General features: G+C 50.8%; 6 protein-coding genes across 6 annotated transcripts; 4 read left to right on the forward strand and 2 right to left on the reverse strand.

The window, feature by feature from the left end:
* Window positions 1-516: 516 nt before the first annotated feature.
* N7539_006953 (uncharacterized protein) lies at window positions 517-1,176 on the forward strand (the record flags this gene model as incomplete). Its single annotated transcript, XM_056936554.1, has 1 exon — window positions 517-1,176. The coding sequence occupies one exon, from the start codon at window positions 517-519 to the stop codon at window positions 1,174-1,176; it is 660 nt and encodes a 219-aa protein (XP_056788489.1).
* A 754-nt stretch (window positions 1,177-1,930) lies between these two features.
* N7539_006954 (uncharacterized protein) lies at window positions 1,931-2,572 on the forward strand (the record flags this gene model as incomplete). The annotated part of the gene is made up of 1 exon (XM_056936555.1): window positions 1,931-2,572. One exon carries the CDS (start codon window positions 1,931-1,933, stop codon window positions 2,570-2,572), a length of 642 nt encoding a protein of 213 aa, XP_056788490.1.
* Window positions 2,573-6,157: 3,585 nt separating this feature from the next.
* N7539_006955 (Zn(II)2Cys6 transcription factor domain-containing protein) lies at window positions 6,158-7,658 on the forward strand (the record flags this gene model as incomplete). The annotated part of the gene is made up of 2 exons (XM_056936556.1): window positions 6,158-6,226; window positions 6,459-7,658. 2 exons carry the CDS (start codon window positions 6,158-6,160, stop codon window positions 7,656-7,658), a joined length of 1,269 nt encoding a protein of 422 aa, XP_056788491.1.
* Window positions 7,659-8,855: 1,197 nt separating this feature from the next.
* Window positions 8,856-9,796, reverse strand: N7539_006956 (NAD(P)-dependent alcohol dehydrogenase; the record flags this gene model as incomplete). The annotated part of the gene is made up of 2 exons (XM_056936557.1): window positions 8,856-9,338; window positions 9,407-9,796. The coding sequence occupies 2 exons, from the start codon at window positions 9,794-9,796 to the stop codon at window positions 8,856-8,858; spliced, it is 873 nt and encodes a 290-aa protein (XP_056788492.1).
* Window positions 9,797-10,818: 1,022 nt separating this feature from the next.
* On the reverse strand, window positions 10,819-12,701 carry N7539_006957 (uncharacterized protein; the record flags this gene model as incomplete). The annotated part of the gene is made up of 3 exons (XM_056936558.1): window positions 10,819-11,025; window positions 11,104-12,333; window positions 12,522-12,701. 3 exons carry the CDS (start codon window positions 12,699-12,701, stop codon window positions 10,819-10,821), a joined length of 1,617 nt encoding a protein of 538 aa, XP_056788493.1.
* Window positions 12,702-12,916: 215 nt separating this feature from the next.
* Window positions 12,917-14,932, forward strand: N7539_006958 (Leucine Rich Repeat domain protein; the record flags this gene model as incomplete). Its single annotated transcript, XM_056936559.1, has 6 exons — window positions 12,917-13,006; window positions 13,067-13,201; window positions 13,286-13,396; window positions 13,451-13,575; window positions 13,637-14,189; window positions 14,240-14,932. 6 exons carry the CDS (start codon window positions 12,917-12,919, stop codon window positions 14,930-14,932), a joined length of 1,707 nt encoding a protein of 568 aa, XP_056788494.1.
* Between the last annotated feature and the right edge of the window lie 264 nt (window positions 14,933-15,196).

Consider the following 15,196-nt stretch of genomic DNA (forward strand, 5'->3'; position numbering starts at 1 on the left):
AAGGGTGGCGAAGAACACGAGTACACGACCAACACGCTAGTTCTCTCGTTTCTGTCATTCTAGGTCCAGTACCTCAATATTCCCAGGGGTGGACGCCTGTCTCAGGATCGCTTGGTCCAACAAATAGGCCTCTTCTACCATGGGGCAGTGTGCGCCTGGCGCCCCGGGGATCGGCAGCGACCTCCAGCTTGGTCAGAGTTATTCGTTGAGTCGCACGCTAAGCCTTGCGCTGGGGGCCTTAAATATGTCATATTTCTTTATTTGGGTAATGCGAAGGCGACGAGGAATTTTTGAGTTCTGACCACAAGAGAGCGACAATGGGCCCCTAGATCCAACATAAATGAAGACATGCGCCTCCCATGCTTCCCAGCTAGCTATCTATGACTTCCAGCAACGAAGAAATCTTTACTGAGCTTGCACTTCATTGAACCATCTAGCATCAAATCGCCTGCATACCCTCCCCACAAACCCCTATCTCACTTCCTGTGTTGCGAATCCAGCATGGTACATTCCACGATGCCAGCATACGAGCCAAAAGCGGTGGCTCAATACAGAATCACTTCAGTGGAGTCCACGCGGGAATCCAGGCGAGAATCCAGGCGAAAATCCAGCCGAGCCTACGATATCAGCGAATCTAGCGGACACGCCGAATATCATGTGAACCTAGAGCCTATTTGGGACCGCTTCCATAGAAAGGACCTGGTCTTCTACGAGGGACCCGAGTCTAAACCAGGCCCCATTGTTGCGTGCACCAAATTCCGGCGTGCTGTCAAGCACGTCGAACTCGGATTCGGAGATCTGGCCGAGCCAAGTGACATCGAGTGGTCAGAGATGAGGTGTGAAAAGCTAGTCGTTCACTACGTATTCACTGTGCCCGTCGGTGACGATCGAAAGCCCCATACTTTCGTCTGGAAACGCACCCGTTCGCAGGGTATCGGGTCAAGAGGGCTCAAGCTTGTAGACGAGGCAGACCGGCTGATTGCGGTATATTCGGCTGGTGGATGTATGTCTTCGAATACGGGTCAAATCGATATTTATGAAGACTTTGGGGGCCATTTCCAGTTGGTTGTGCTGGTCAGTGCACTTGCAGTACGACAGAGACTCCTTCGATCAAGAGACGCCGCTGCTGCCGGGGCCGCGTCTGGTGGGGCGGCTGCTGCTGGAGCTGGCTGTTGAGGGAGCATCGAATATTTGATGAAGTATATCAAGTCCTAATATGTCGCGGGTTTTTGATCATTTCCCCTTTTTCGCTTTTCAACCTTCTTTTGGCCTGGTTTTCTTGATGTTAGCGTCAGCTCTCTTTTCGCTGAATACCGTTCATCTGCAATGAAGTTTTCTTTCCTTAGGTCCAATCGGGTTCTCGTAAGAATCACGTCACGTGACAAAAACCGAGTGCTCACTGCTCACTGCTCCACTCATAGTTGCAGTTGGTTACTAGGTACTTAGGTAATACCTAAGGTATCAGTGGTCCATTTACGGTAGGTCCTCTCGAGGAGATGAGGAGTAACCGTCTCAATGGCGCCGCTCGGTCATAATCGTAAGAGGTAAATGTGTCCGATGTGCCGATGTGCCGATGTGCCGATGTCATTTGTTGACGCCCCGCGTCAGGCTTTCGATCGGGGGCCTGAAAGATGTCATAATGCCCATGTGCCCGCGATGGAAATGCGCAGCACATTCATTTTTCATCGTGCGGCATGGGGGCTTGGTCGCTTGATTAGATATATAACATGAGCGACGAGTGCTCCCACACCAGAGACTTAAAAGGGAGTCACTTTACGTAAATACCTCGATCGGGTTCATCCCACCTCAGGAAGCAGACTTTGATTGAATCCGCACTAGCAAAAGGGGTGAAAGACCTGGCTTGGTCTCGCATCTTCATATGTCGAGCTATCATATCCCGTCAAGTCTTGACTGTGACCACAAGTGAACAATGTCGGCATACGCACCACAATCCGGCGTACGCTTCATCGTCTCCCATGGAGTCTTCCAGCATGCGTACGACATCTGCAATCCCACCGGCCAAGCCGAATTTCACGTCGATGTATCACACTGGACCCCTGGTAAAGCAGACATGACCTTTCACAAGGGAGCCGACAGCTCCCACCCAATTATTGGCATCGCCGAATTCCAACACCTCTCCAAAGACGCCGAACTCGGACTCGTCGATCCAAGCAGACCAGGGGGGATGGAGCGTATACCTCTGCCCTGCGATACATTCATGACCGTCCAATATGCCTTTCAAGTCATCTTCCCTGGCGAACACCATCGTCGCACATATACCTGGAAACGAACCCGCTCCCATGGCTTTGGCTCTCAAGCGCTCAAGTTGGTGGACGAGACAGGCCGAGTGATTGCGGTGTATTCGGCTGGCGGGGGGCTCACATCTCGGACAGGGCAAATGGACTTGTACGTGAACTATGGAGAGAAGTTTCAGCTGATTGCGTTGATGAGTGGATTGGCCTTGCAAGAAAAGTTGCACCGGTCAAGAAAACATGGTGCCGCTGGTGTCGCAGGAGGTTCAGGTGGACTGTTCACTGCTGGAGCTGCTGGAGCTGCTGGAGCGGGGAGCTGACGCGTCGGAAGTTGATGAATCTGTGCGCACCAGATATAACAAGATTTCAGACTCAGGCTTTCCTACTGTTACGGGTAGTGTCCTTGTGAGCAGTCAGGCAAGAACCCATAGGTATCTGCTTCCACCTATTTCTCAGTTTCCATACGAGGAAGCTCACACTAAGTTCTCACACACTTTCAACTCTGAGGGTTGAGGAGGTGTTTGGCATTCCATGTTTATTTGCTGCCGTCAATTCGAGTCCCCAAGAATACCCTGATCCAGTTAAACGGATCTCGTCATGAATACTACTGCTGTACTTATTATTGAAGCACGGAGTGTACGAGCCGACCTACTAGGAGTGCAAATGCTACGATATTATAACTACGATCATGTGATCCAGAGCTTCGTGTCTAAATAATCGTGCCAAGAACTGGGGTAAAATCTGCTCGAAAACATGTTTCTCTCTTTCCCCAATGCTTTTGATATCCAGCCTCGAAGTAAGGCGGCCGATAGAAGCACACGCGAAGCAATGCAATTTGGCAAAGATGCAGTATGTGACCAGTCAGGATTTATCTGGAAAGACTAGAGCATCAGTAAGATCACGAGACTTTCAAGATAAGTTGTACGATGGGTGATTCAGAACGATCCCTAGAAGGTTACTCGATGAATTCCGTCGGAAGAGACCACCTAAACAGAGCATTCATGAAGACAACACGTGAGGATCATGCATGAGGACCATCCAAAGAGCACGGGGCGTCCTCGGTGAAGATAGTCAAGGCTACTGTATTCGCTCCCGGGTGACATTGTGCCGTGGACCGCCGTATTCGGAAGTGGAACACAGCTACTACTAGTAAGCGAAGTTCGCGTGAGTAGTAAGCCAGTAAGGTACTACTAACGGTAACTAGTCCATCGAATATGTATTGAGACGGAACACAACTGATCGATCCGTTAGTTCCGTCCGCCTGTCGTCAGATTCCCGCGCGGACCGCCCGCACGTGTTCCATTGATCCTGTGACCTTTTACTTCTGACCCGATGAATTGACAAGAAGATCCGGTGAAAACAATTGTTGATGTTTAAGGATCTCGTCAAGTTATGACATCTGTCACGGCCTCCGCTTATCTCAGGCAGCCAGTCTCTGACCATCCATGCAGATCTGCTTTGCTGTCGTGACTTTATGACCACGCGAGTCATTTCGGCGCCCATGTACGGATACGTTGATGAGGGAGACTGCTACTACTGATATATGAGCTAGTAGGACTATCCGGTAGGTCACTTGTGTATACTGTATACTGTACACACTACTGTTGCACACTACTAGTACACACTACACACTCAATGAGCTATTACCGACTTTCCAAGCTTTCTCTTGACTGCTCGCAAAAAGAGATGTGAGGCCTGGGGATGGTGATATGACCGTTACAGATATCATCCTATCAGAGGGATCACATAACGAAGCTGCGCCAAGGCGAGCTGTCCGTACTCTGTACGAGTGTTTACTTCTGAGTAAACCCCCAATATTTGTACTTGATGGCGCTGGGCTTATGCCCTTGGACGCGGGTGACCTTAGGTACCTCTGTACCTACAGTACGTAGTATTACAGCACTAAGGTACCTGATGTAGTACTACTACTCGGTATGGTCCTCGAACAACGGTGGAGAAATATTGCACTGGCGTCTCTCACCACGAGTCACGATACAGTCAAATGCATGATCGATGATCTGATATCAATTTGGCAATGTGTGATCTGGGGATTTGTCTAAAGAGCCTCGCCTACAAAATCGAGTGCTAACTGACGACTGACAGTGACAAAAGTCACAAGACCTGGACCAGCCGCAAAATTACCCGTCACCCGACGTCAGTGTTTTGGGCCCGCCCCAAAAAGGTTGGAGTTAATAAGAAAGCTAATTTATCAACCGGTCCCCCGAAAAGGTCTGAGTCCGAAGGATGGTGTCACTGCATCCACAAAAGCGCAGCCCGCCATGTCAGTGTCTTGAAAATGAAAAGGTTCCAAGATCCCGATCCCGATCCAGGATGGTGGTATTGTTCAAGTCGGAAGCTACTCTCGGTCTACTCAGCAGTCTACCCCCAGTCTCCCCAGTCTCAGTCTAATTCAGTCACGTCGAGCCGTTGTGTCTATCAGGTCTTCAGGTGGGAAAAGGGTCCAAGGCAATCAGAATTTAAGCCCCGAGCCAAGACCTGCCCCCGAGACTGCCTAAGCCTATTCGGGTAAAATGTGGAGCCATACCTTGGTAGTTAGTGCTTCAGCCTGCAGTTAGGCAGAACCCGGGTACAGCTACACGAAACAGTTGAGGAAGTAGAGAATCCTCTTGCAACACCAAACCCCGAAGCAAACCCCCATCTTTGAAGCTCGGCCCTGGACCCCGAAGCAGTTCGTGACTCGATCAATTAAAGCAGAAGCCCTACAAGGCTTCTCGCTTCACCCGACAAGCCTTCTCCGCTCCGCAGCCCCGGCGGTGGGATCGACGGAATCTCAGGGTTTCAGGGTTCAAGCAATCCCTTAGATAAGCATGTCAGGAGCCACCTCCTCCGGTTGCACCAGTCAGAATGAGCGCCTGCATTTTGTCCAGTCGGAAGCAGAGCGACCCCGGGAGTACAGGATTTAGGCTGCCCTATTGTACGGGCTCGGCTTAAATTACCTCTTTCTACCTTATTTCATTGCCAGGTTTCCTTCTTTACAGGTTACACTACCGAAGGTACTCCTAGTCTCCTACTACCAGTACCCACTATCCAGTACCTCTACAATCTCCGGCCGACCTTGTCAAACCCTGCGTGCTGTCGTTCCAGTGGATTCCTGAGTACCAGAAGCGCTACAGTGGTATTAAAATAAAAAACGGAAGCTCAAAAATGCCATGCTTCGCAATTCCATGCAAAGGCGCACATGATCCCAGTATCACCCATGTCCCCCTGGGTACAGAGTGAGATCTACAAGCCTTGAGATCTACGAGCCTTGGCTGTCATTGCTTGGCGTCGCTCTTGTCTCACTTTGATAAATGAGGCGTTCGTATCCAGTCTCGCCTGGCCTTTTGGTGGCGGGGAAAGGACCGCAAGAGGTAAGAAAACGAAACAAAAAAAAGCAATAGACACAGGAGGAAAGAATGGAGCCCTGAATTGTCCCGTCGTCCCCCGATCCCGAGCTCGAGTCAAGACCCGACTTTCCACCACAATCCACTTTTCTTCCAGACAAGCTCAACCCATCCCGCCGAACAGGTAACCGAATTTCTGCCGGTCACTGTAGATACTCTGAAATTCTGTTGCCTACGCTCCTCATCCAGCCACCCCTCCCCAAGTCTAACCACCAGTGTGGTCAGACTTCGATTCCTCAGATTTTGCCTTGTTGGTCATCCTATTAGCAAACCCGGAGGTATTTCCCAAGTCACACGAGACAAGACGTGAATTCAGCACCCTGCTTCTCGATTTCTTTTCGCTTGCTTTACTCCTTTCCTTTTCGCATTTCAACTGTCTTGCTGGTCTTCGCCCGCCCCTCCCCATCTGATCTGCGCTTATATCCCAAATAAGCGCCTGGACCTCTCAATTTGCCATTTGAGAATCATGGCGAAGCCATTCATGCGTTCTAAATGAATCACATGGCGCTTCGTCGACCACATCGCAAATCCCGCCACGGCTGTCTGGAATGTAAACGCCGTCGAGTAAAGGTAAGAATCCCCGATGAGAGAAAGAGAGGAAGAGAGAGAAAGAGAGAGAGGGAGAGAGAGAGAGAGAGAGAGAGAGAGAAGGGAGAACCGAAGTGATAGGAGAAAGAAAAAGATCATATGCAACGAGCACATAGAAGGGAAATCTTCTGGCTCCTCACGTGCTTCCATCCTTCTTCAGGACTATCTGTGTCTGATTGTTCCTTATCCTTTCTTGTTTTCTTCCAAGTAATAGTGCGACGAAATTCGACCAACTTGTTCCAATTGTGCCAAACGTCACTCAGAGTGCGAGTATGGCTCATCAACCTCGCTCCTCTGGGCAAATGAGGAGCCGATCGTTTTCCGACAATCGACTTCTCGAACCTCAGGGTCAGACAATGGCCAGCCCAGCGACTCCGTACTAAGCAGCCCTTCGACTGACTCGCTGCACGTCGGTATGTTGAGTCATTTGGGTGGGGACGGCCTGTCAAGGCCCACTGCAGCAACGATGTCGACGTCGACGCCGACAACGGCCCTCAATTTGCCCGATTTGGAGCTGATGATGCACTGGTGTAACGACACGTACCAGACGCTTTCACGCAATGAAAGCACAGACCGGGTATGGCGCAATGCCGTTCCAGAAGAGGCGCTTTCTCACCCATTCCTAATGCATGGAATCCTCGCACTCTCCGCGCTGCATCTTGCCCGTACAGGGCCCGATCCTTCGCGAAAGACCGCATTTTTGAACAGGGCTGTCACCCATCAGAATCAAGCGTTGGCCTTGTTTCGTGAGCTTCTCAGCGATATTCGAGAAAGCAATGCTAAAGCCATGTTTGCATTTGCCAGCGTGGTGGTGGTGTACACCTTCGGTTTCCCCCACACCCCTGACGCGCAAGATCCCGGCAGCTGCATCGAAGACCTGTACCAGGTACTCTTTCTGGCACGTGGTGTGCAGCAAGTCATCCGCTCCCCAGCGGAGTATCTCAGTCACACCAATTTTGCCCCGATATTGCAAATAGAGGAGATCCAGACGGAATTGCCGGATGACGCTAACGCAACCATCAACGATCTGCACGAGGCAAATGAGGTCTGCGGTGCGCAAAATCGAGCCCACGAGACAGAGGTCTACACAGCCGCTATCGATAACGTTGCCGAGATGCTTCGCTGGGTGTACGGTGGTATGACGTCCAATGTTGTGGCGGGCCGATGGGCGATCAAGTTGCCCTCTCGGTTTATGGAATTACTACGTGAGCGTGAGCCTATGGCCTTGGTTCTGTTAGCACACTTTGCTTTGCTCTTACACTACCTCAAACATCGCTGGTGCTTCGAGGACTGGTGTGGACGATTGGCGAAAGCTGTTTGGAGGCTGCTGGATCATGAGTGGAGGTCGCTTGTGCATTGGGCTATGGTGGGTATTCTAGGGGAAAATTACCTTGAAAAGGTCAAGCCTCTATAACGGCCAGCGTTCTCACCCTCGATCACTCACACCCTTGCCAAACGCACCTTGTCGTCAAGGTCAACACTTGAAAAGCTCGACCATCGTCATACAGACGGGAATGGTCGATATATCACATTCGACTCGACTTCGTGGAGAGTCGGTTGTCGATACCATTCGAGATCTTTTGCCTCTTTCCCATCGGGGCATCTAGATTCGCGATCAGCATCCGCCGTCATCGGATCACAAGCTTGCCATGACCTCGATGATCTGGTCGAGTAGGGCGACCAAGTCAATGTCCTCCGTGCATCATTCCAAGCCAGATGATCAGCATCGCCTTAAACGGTGCCCACCAAAGCAGCCACAGAGTCTTGACACGATCAAGTCACTGATGCGGCTCGGCGCACAGCTGATTCCTTCAGCCTGCAAAATGAACAATTTCCGGACGGAGAGACAACGAGAGTCACTTCGCGTGATCGTCTTGTTTTTGGTAGTCATGCCTGGCTCGTATTCACATTGTCCGCGTGTGATGAAGTCAAACTGCTTGAGCGATACTTGGATTGTTGCTATTCAATGCCCCTTCTCGCCTCATTTACAAAAGTCTCCAGTCCATCCTATTCAAAGTACACACTCATTCGAAACATCATCTTCGAAATCGCGCTTAAGGATATGTACAGTGATATCCGAGTGTAACTGGACCAAACCTGCAAAAGTTTTATTGTGTTTCTGACGGGCGTAAAGGCAGCAAGTACTGCGGAACGCGAGTGTTAATCATTGGAGAACGCCGGCTCACCTCCATTTCATGACTTCTGCTTTCTCCACCTGCAATCCCCGTCATTCCCAGGGACTCTCAAAGCTTCTTTCCACCCGGAGCTTCACGTCTCGGTTGGGCTTATTCGGTCAAAGTGTGTGTCTTTACACTTTTGCGCGGAGAACAGGCTATTCTGCAACACATTTTGATCGAGAGCTCATTTCAAGTTTCGAATGTCTCGAGCCATCATCAACACGTGATGATCCAGCGTCTTCTCCATTGGACTGATCTCTAAAGACGATCTCTGCCATCAGCACTAGCGATCCATTATGAATGGACATGATGTATTTACGATAGATCTGAATTCCAACCACCAAACCTGCGTCTGCTGCCAGGCCGGTGTCTCTATTATTACTTTCTTGACTCAATGTTCAGCCCCAGATCAGACTCGAGCTCATCCACCGTATTTACAACTTTGCTTGCTTCTCGCCATTTTCGAGTACATAGCGATACCTCGCCTTCCCATCATGCATATCCGTCAAGGCAGCATTAACCTCCTCCATTGGTCTCTTCTGAATCCACGGCAGAACCCGCTTCTCCGCCGCAAGCGCCAGCATCTGTCGAATGTCCTCCGGAGATCCGATATTCGACCCGGTGATCTTAACACTTTTCTGAATCAACGAGAATGCCATCAACGGAGGCAGCGCATCTTCCGGCGCTCCAACCTGAATAAACACCCCGTCGCGCTTCAAAAGTCGCAAATACTGGCCCAAGGGCATTCCGGGCCCAGAAACAGTTGACAACAAGATATCAATGCTTCGCGAATGCGTCTTCGCCCATCCTTTCTCCTCGCCTGTAGCTATGAATGCATCAGCCTCGAGTCCCTGCATCGCATCCGCTTTCTTGCTAGACGACCGCGAAATGGCAATGACTCGGTCTGCACCGAGCGCCTTGGCAAAGAGGACGCCCAGATGACCCAGTCCTCCAATACCGATGACGCCAACTGTCTTGCCCGGACCAGCCCCCATTTGCGCAAGGGAGCAAATACAGTGACGCCGCCGCAGAGTAGAGGAGCCGCCTCGGCGCTGGGAAGCGTGTCTGGAATCTTGACGGCAAAATGCGCCGGGCCACGCCACCGCGCCGCGTATCCTCCAAAGGACTTGCTTTTGTCGGGGTACCGTCCGTTGTAGGTCCCTGTCATGCGTGTGCAGTAGCTTTCTTGACCGTCGGCACAGGCCTCACAGTCAGAGCGGAGGCATGAGCCACTCTGGGCACCAATACCTACGCGGTCACCTGTGCGGATGGTCGCCGAGGCCGGAGAGCTAGTCAGGTGGGGGACACCTGCGCCGACGCGCTCTACAATGCCGACAATTTCATGACCGACGACCTGGAAAAAGAAGCCGGGCATGTATGAGTATCACCGTTCTCCGCTCACATTACCTACCAAAATGAGTATCTTGTTGTAGACTTACACATGGATAATCAGTTGGCCCCCAACCAGAGCGTAGAGTATGTACATCCGAGCCACAAATTCCGCAGTGGGTGATGCGTATCTCAATGTCAGTATCTGTGAAGGGCTTGGGGGTGAAATCGGTGTAGATGAGAGGGTTGGTCGCGTCGCGAGCTACCCAACCCTTGAAGGTCTTTTCTGGCGCTTCACTAGGTGGTCCAGTCATGGTGTGCAACAGTGAGAACCAAGGTGTCTGCGCCGTGAAAGTTGTAAATTGTAGAAATGGCAATGCCGAGGCGGTTAAGGCTAAGAGGTGAGGTGGAGAAGCGCGGCTGGGGACACCCAAACCAAATGTTGGAAGAATGAGGAAGAGGCTCTTTTCTGAATGACAGCCGAGACGGAGTAGTTGGGTTTTAAGTTGCAAACGAAGCTGATGACTGGGGGCGGGTATATATTGAAGCTTAGAACCGATGGTAGCGGTAGGAGCTGTGGTCGCATTGGGGTTCCGCGTGGGCAAATTGCGGAGAACCGAGACTTGTGCCGAGGTTGAGGCGCCCATGGCCCATGCTGCATGTAGAGCCGTTGATAAGACGGATTTAGCATCAAATTGATGTCGAGTCGTCGATCAGCAGCCCCAGATATTCTTGACAAAGTGCATTCTCATTGGAAGATGCATCGCGGCTCCAGTTCGACTCTACTCGCTTCTCATTCCATTCATACCATCGAAATATTGGCAGTTCCGCTGGGATCCAGGCAAGCTGAGTTAGACGAGGCATGTTGACCCGCCAGGGCCTCGCAGCCAACACTGCTCAACCACGATACGAAGGTTGATAATCCCTTGCAGCGTCTTGGCTCATTCGGTCAAGAAGCTGCAATGTTTCGATATTGCGCGGATTCAGTGTTGAAGTACAGACCATGTATTAAGTAGACAATAGGCTTCATTCATTACCGATCAACATTCAATGACGCTCCAAATTTCATTAACGCGAAGGAACACCCATTAGATCCTCCAGTTCGTCACTTGTTAGAGTACTACGCCGCCGAGTACCAGCTCGGCTGGCCGCCTTCTCGGGCCGGCTTCGTTTGCGTGTTTCGCGTTCTTTGCGCGATTGTTCCGCCAGGCGGGCTTCGTCCTCAACGGCGGCCAATTTTTGGGAGACACTCAGCTCGAGGTCGCTTGCTTTGGCCTAATATCACAGATCATAGTCATTAGTTCCGATATGCGCTGACACTCCGCCAAAGGATTGGTGCTTTCTTGTACTCACCTGGCGAGATAAACTTGACTCGGTCTTTCGTCTCGACGGCCTCCGGGTCACGGTTTCCGCCTTGTGCGCCTTGATCAGCAGAGTCTCTTCGTCGTTATTTGGGGGCTCGGCAGGAGATCCGTGGAGTCCAGGAGTGAAAGAGACTTTGCGCAGCCGCCGGGGCCTTGCAACGGCATTATCGCTGCGCTCTCGCAAGGCTCGATCCGACCGTCCTGGCACTCTGCGGACCTTTGAACGAGACTTGGAGGAATCTGGTGCTTCCCGTACTTGCTCCTGAGTCTTTGTCTTTGCCTCGCTGATCCCTTGCTCGACATCTTCTTCTTGTTGATCTTCCAGAATTGGTGAGATGTTGCTGGATTCCAATCGACTTTGCTGAGCAGTGGATTCCTCGGTGGCCATGAAGCTCAAATCCAGAGTCATGCCGCGCTTCCTTTCCTCCACTCCCACCGTGTCGCCTCCATCTGTCATTCGTCGCTGCCATCCATCCATCATAGACACTGCTTGCTTCCAGCGGCTCTCCATCTTCTCCCAACCCTCCCGCAGTCGACCGATCTCCTGGTCTCTCATCTCAACTTCTTCAAGCGGTACAAATGAGGGATTGGTCAAAAGCGTTCGCAAATGCTCCAAAACATCGTCCATACGCGCGGACAGCTCTTCGTATGACGTCGGGAGCGAAACAACCGTCGGATCCGGATTGGAATAATTGGCACTCGCAGCCATCCCCATTGTTTCGCCATCCTGATCCTTTCCCTCCGATTCCGACAGCCCTTGTAGCTCCTTCAGTGTGTTCACGGTGTTTCGCGCAAGCTCGATCAACGCGTCGTTCTCGTTGCTGAGGTTCTGGCATAGTTCTGTCAGGAATTCGGTGGTCTCCTGCGTCAAAGAGTACCCGGGATCTTCAATGCGCCCTCCACCACTGGATTTTGAATGCGAGGCTCCTTTCGTCGCAGGGTTTATGTTGATGGTTGTGACACCCAACCCTTCCCGCTTCCCTCGTTGCCGCTCTGCGAGGTGCGATTTGAGCCTCTGCATCTCGAGGTCCCGCTTGCGAATATCGTTGGCGCATTGAGCCCGAACCTGCTGCACAGTTGACTTCATCCTTTGAACCTTCTCTTTAAGCCCACGAATTGTAGTCTCGGCGCCCGTTATGTTAGCTTTGAGTGCGCGTTCTGAAGCTTCAGCCAGTGCCAGTGATCGCGACAGCTCCGAGTTTTTCGTTTTCAGTTTGCCCTACGAAAGACAATATTAGCAACCTGCCAGTCATGGCCGTAAGGAAAGCAAGCGTACAATCTCTAATGTCTGCTCGGACTCGCTTGCGCGCAAGACTCGAATCGTCGTTGCTAAGCTCTCGCGATGCTCGGATTCACGCTATTTAGAAGTCAGTCGGTGTGCGACCCAGCATTCAGTTAGTGACTGACGTCTCTTCTCAACACCAGATCATTGACCAGGTTGATGACTCGCGCCATCGTGGCATCGATGCCACCCTCATTGCTTTCTGGATCGGCAAAGTCAATGGCTTGACCACTTTTCAGTAAGCCCCGAGCCAGTAGGAGGTTGTTGACATAGGTGGACGCGGCCTGTAAATTTTGCGTCTCCATGTCGGGCCGTTGCTATTGCGTAACGATCACGATAAACGATTGATCCAAAGCGGAAGAAAGTAAACATGGGTCCAATCCGGCGGGGCACAGCAACAATTGATGCAAGGCACGTGCCTGTCACCATACCACGCGTCACCAGTCGCGCACTGTCTCTTCACAACGTAAAAAACTTAACTTTTCAGTTCTTCGACTTCTATTGGAAAAAAATATCAACGATGCGTCCACAAATATCGCCTGAGCAACAAAGAGGTCAGAGACTGTACCAGAAGGGGGACTTCAAGGCTGCGATCGAGGCGTTTGGAGAGGTAGACCCATTTAAGTCTTAACCCGAACGGGAAGCTTATGCTAAAACACCATGTCTCCAGGCGCTCCGACAGCCGAATGTGGATACCATTGGTATTCTGGACAATCGATCGGCCACTTATTGCAAGCTTCTACAGTATGATCTAGCTCGCCGCGATGCGAAGCAAATGATCAAGACCGCCAATAATGACGAAAGAGTAAGTGGCTATTTCCTCTCTGTGATTTTCTCAGGCTTCTGCTCTTTGTTTGAGATTGTTTGGTTGTTAACACCAAGTACTTAGGGCTACATGCGATGCGCAAAAGTCCTGATTCTCGAGGGTAAACCCGAGAAAGCTCAAGAAATCTATGCCTATGGGCTGAGAACGATGCCGAGCGAGCATCCTAAACGAGGAGTAGGTCTACCTCAAAGCTGTCGTAATTTCAATACACACTAATATGCTGTCTAGCTATTGGAACAATTACACAAGAAACTAGAGAATCGCTTGCTTGGCAATCGCGTCGACCCGTTTGCGGTGTTGCCTCTTGAAATTGCCATGTTCATCATCAACCAATTCTCTTTCAGAGAGATGGTGTAAGTTACTTCCCTGGCTTCCCTATACACGACAAATCCAACTCTGATGACCCCGAAACAGAGGATTGCTCCGAGTGTGCAAAGGCTGGGAACGACTGTTTTGCTCCATGTCCCATCTTTGGATGGACATCAACCTTAGTGGGGCACGACAAAAAGTTCCATGGACTGCAATCCGGACGTACATTCGGCGTTCCAAGGCGATGCTCACAGCAGCAACAATCAAACATTTATCAGCTCCTTCAACAGTCAAAACATTGGAATTCCTCGGTCGTTGTCCGCAGCTAGAGCATCTGGAGCTCTGGGTAGCGCATGATGGCAGAGACTTCTACCAAAAATTCAAAGGAAGCAAAAGGTTGAAGAGCCTTGTCCTTTCTCCAGAGCTACCGATAGAGCATGACTACGTCGGCAAACTTCTGCAAGATCTACCGAACCTTGAGCGTCTCACAATTTGGAATGTCAAGACCAGACATCCTTATCTCGAAAGGCCTATCTTCGTGTGGCCGAAACTACTGCCGAAACTAAAAAGTATTACTCTGGCGTCACAACAGGATATGCTCGTGCGGGAAGAGCATTCACGAAATTTCCATGTGCTGTCGATACCAGGATTGGATGAGGTGAGACTTCGTAGACTAAGCTATCAAGTTAGACCACTGACCATGTCTAGAATTCCGAGCATGTTGTGTATCCAAACCTGGAAGAATTGCGTCTTGACTACAACCCCCTATTGCACAGCGCCTACAGATTCCCCAACGCCACGACTCGCCCGATGCCTCCTCTGCGTCGTCTAGAACTGCGAGGTATGACGATGGAAACAAATATCTGTGCCACCTTGCCGGATACCATTGAATATCTGCACATTGAAGGAGGCGCGTCGGCAAGATACCTTGCAACGCAACTGGAGCCCCCAGGAAAACGTCTACCGAGATTGCACACTCTACGATTCGAAGACACAGGGTTCGCCACACAACAGACTCTTTCGGTCTTTCTCCAGGCTGATCTCGTCTCACTCCGAACCCTCCACATCAACGGCTGCTTACAGATGACTGTGCGGGACCTGCTTGACATGGCCCGCGAATTCCCAGAGCTAGGAGATCTCACCGAACTGAGCGTGATCAATCTTCCCGGTCTCGATGATCACGCGGCAAGTTCAATTTTGAGTGACTTTAGCAAATTGAAGGTGCTTGATATGTCGTGTACGGAAATCACGGGCGTAACGATTCGTCGTATCGCCGACACGCGACTATCGGACTCTACAGAAGTTGCTAGACTCGATCGACTGATTACTCGCAATTGTGAAGGAATCTCTTCTGATGCTATCACGTATGGTCGAGGAACCGGGCTGCAAATCATGATATGATCTCTGGGACAATGGCAGTGATAGTCCATCTTGAGCTTAAAGCGACGAGCATTTTCGAAACCTGAGCTGTGTTCATTTACCAAGGTCAATGCTATCAACTAATCGAATAGCCTTTCACACATGTGGAGGAGATTTCATGTGGGGGTTCGATTTGAAAGGCCTTACATCATTAATCGAGCGATTTGTTATTCTAATCACGCATATCGAGCATTCATATTTTTGGACACGCTCATTCAGCGTTCTTCGGATAACCTCCTTTTTAGT

This window comes from Penicillium diatomitis (assembly GCF_028827545.1).
Source record: "Penicillium diatomitis strain IBT 30728 chromosome Unknown utg000009l_segment0_segment0, whole genome shotgun sequence".
In the NCBI taxonomy this organism is placed as follows: Eukaryota; Fungi; Ascomycota; class Eurotiomycetes; order Eurotiales; family Aspergillaceae; genus Penicillium; species Penicillium diatomitis.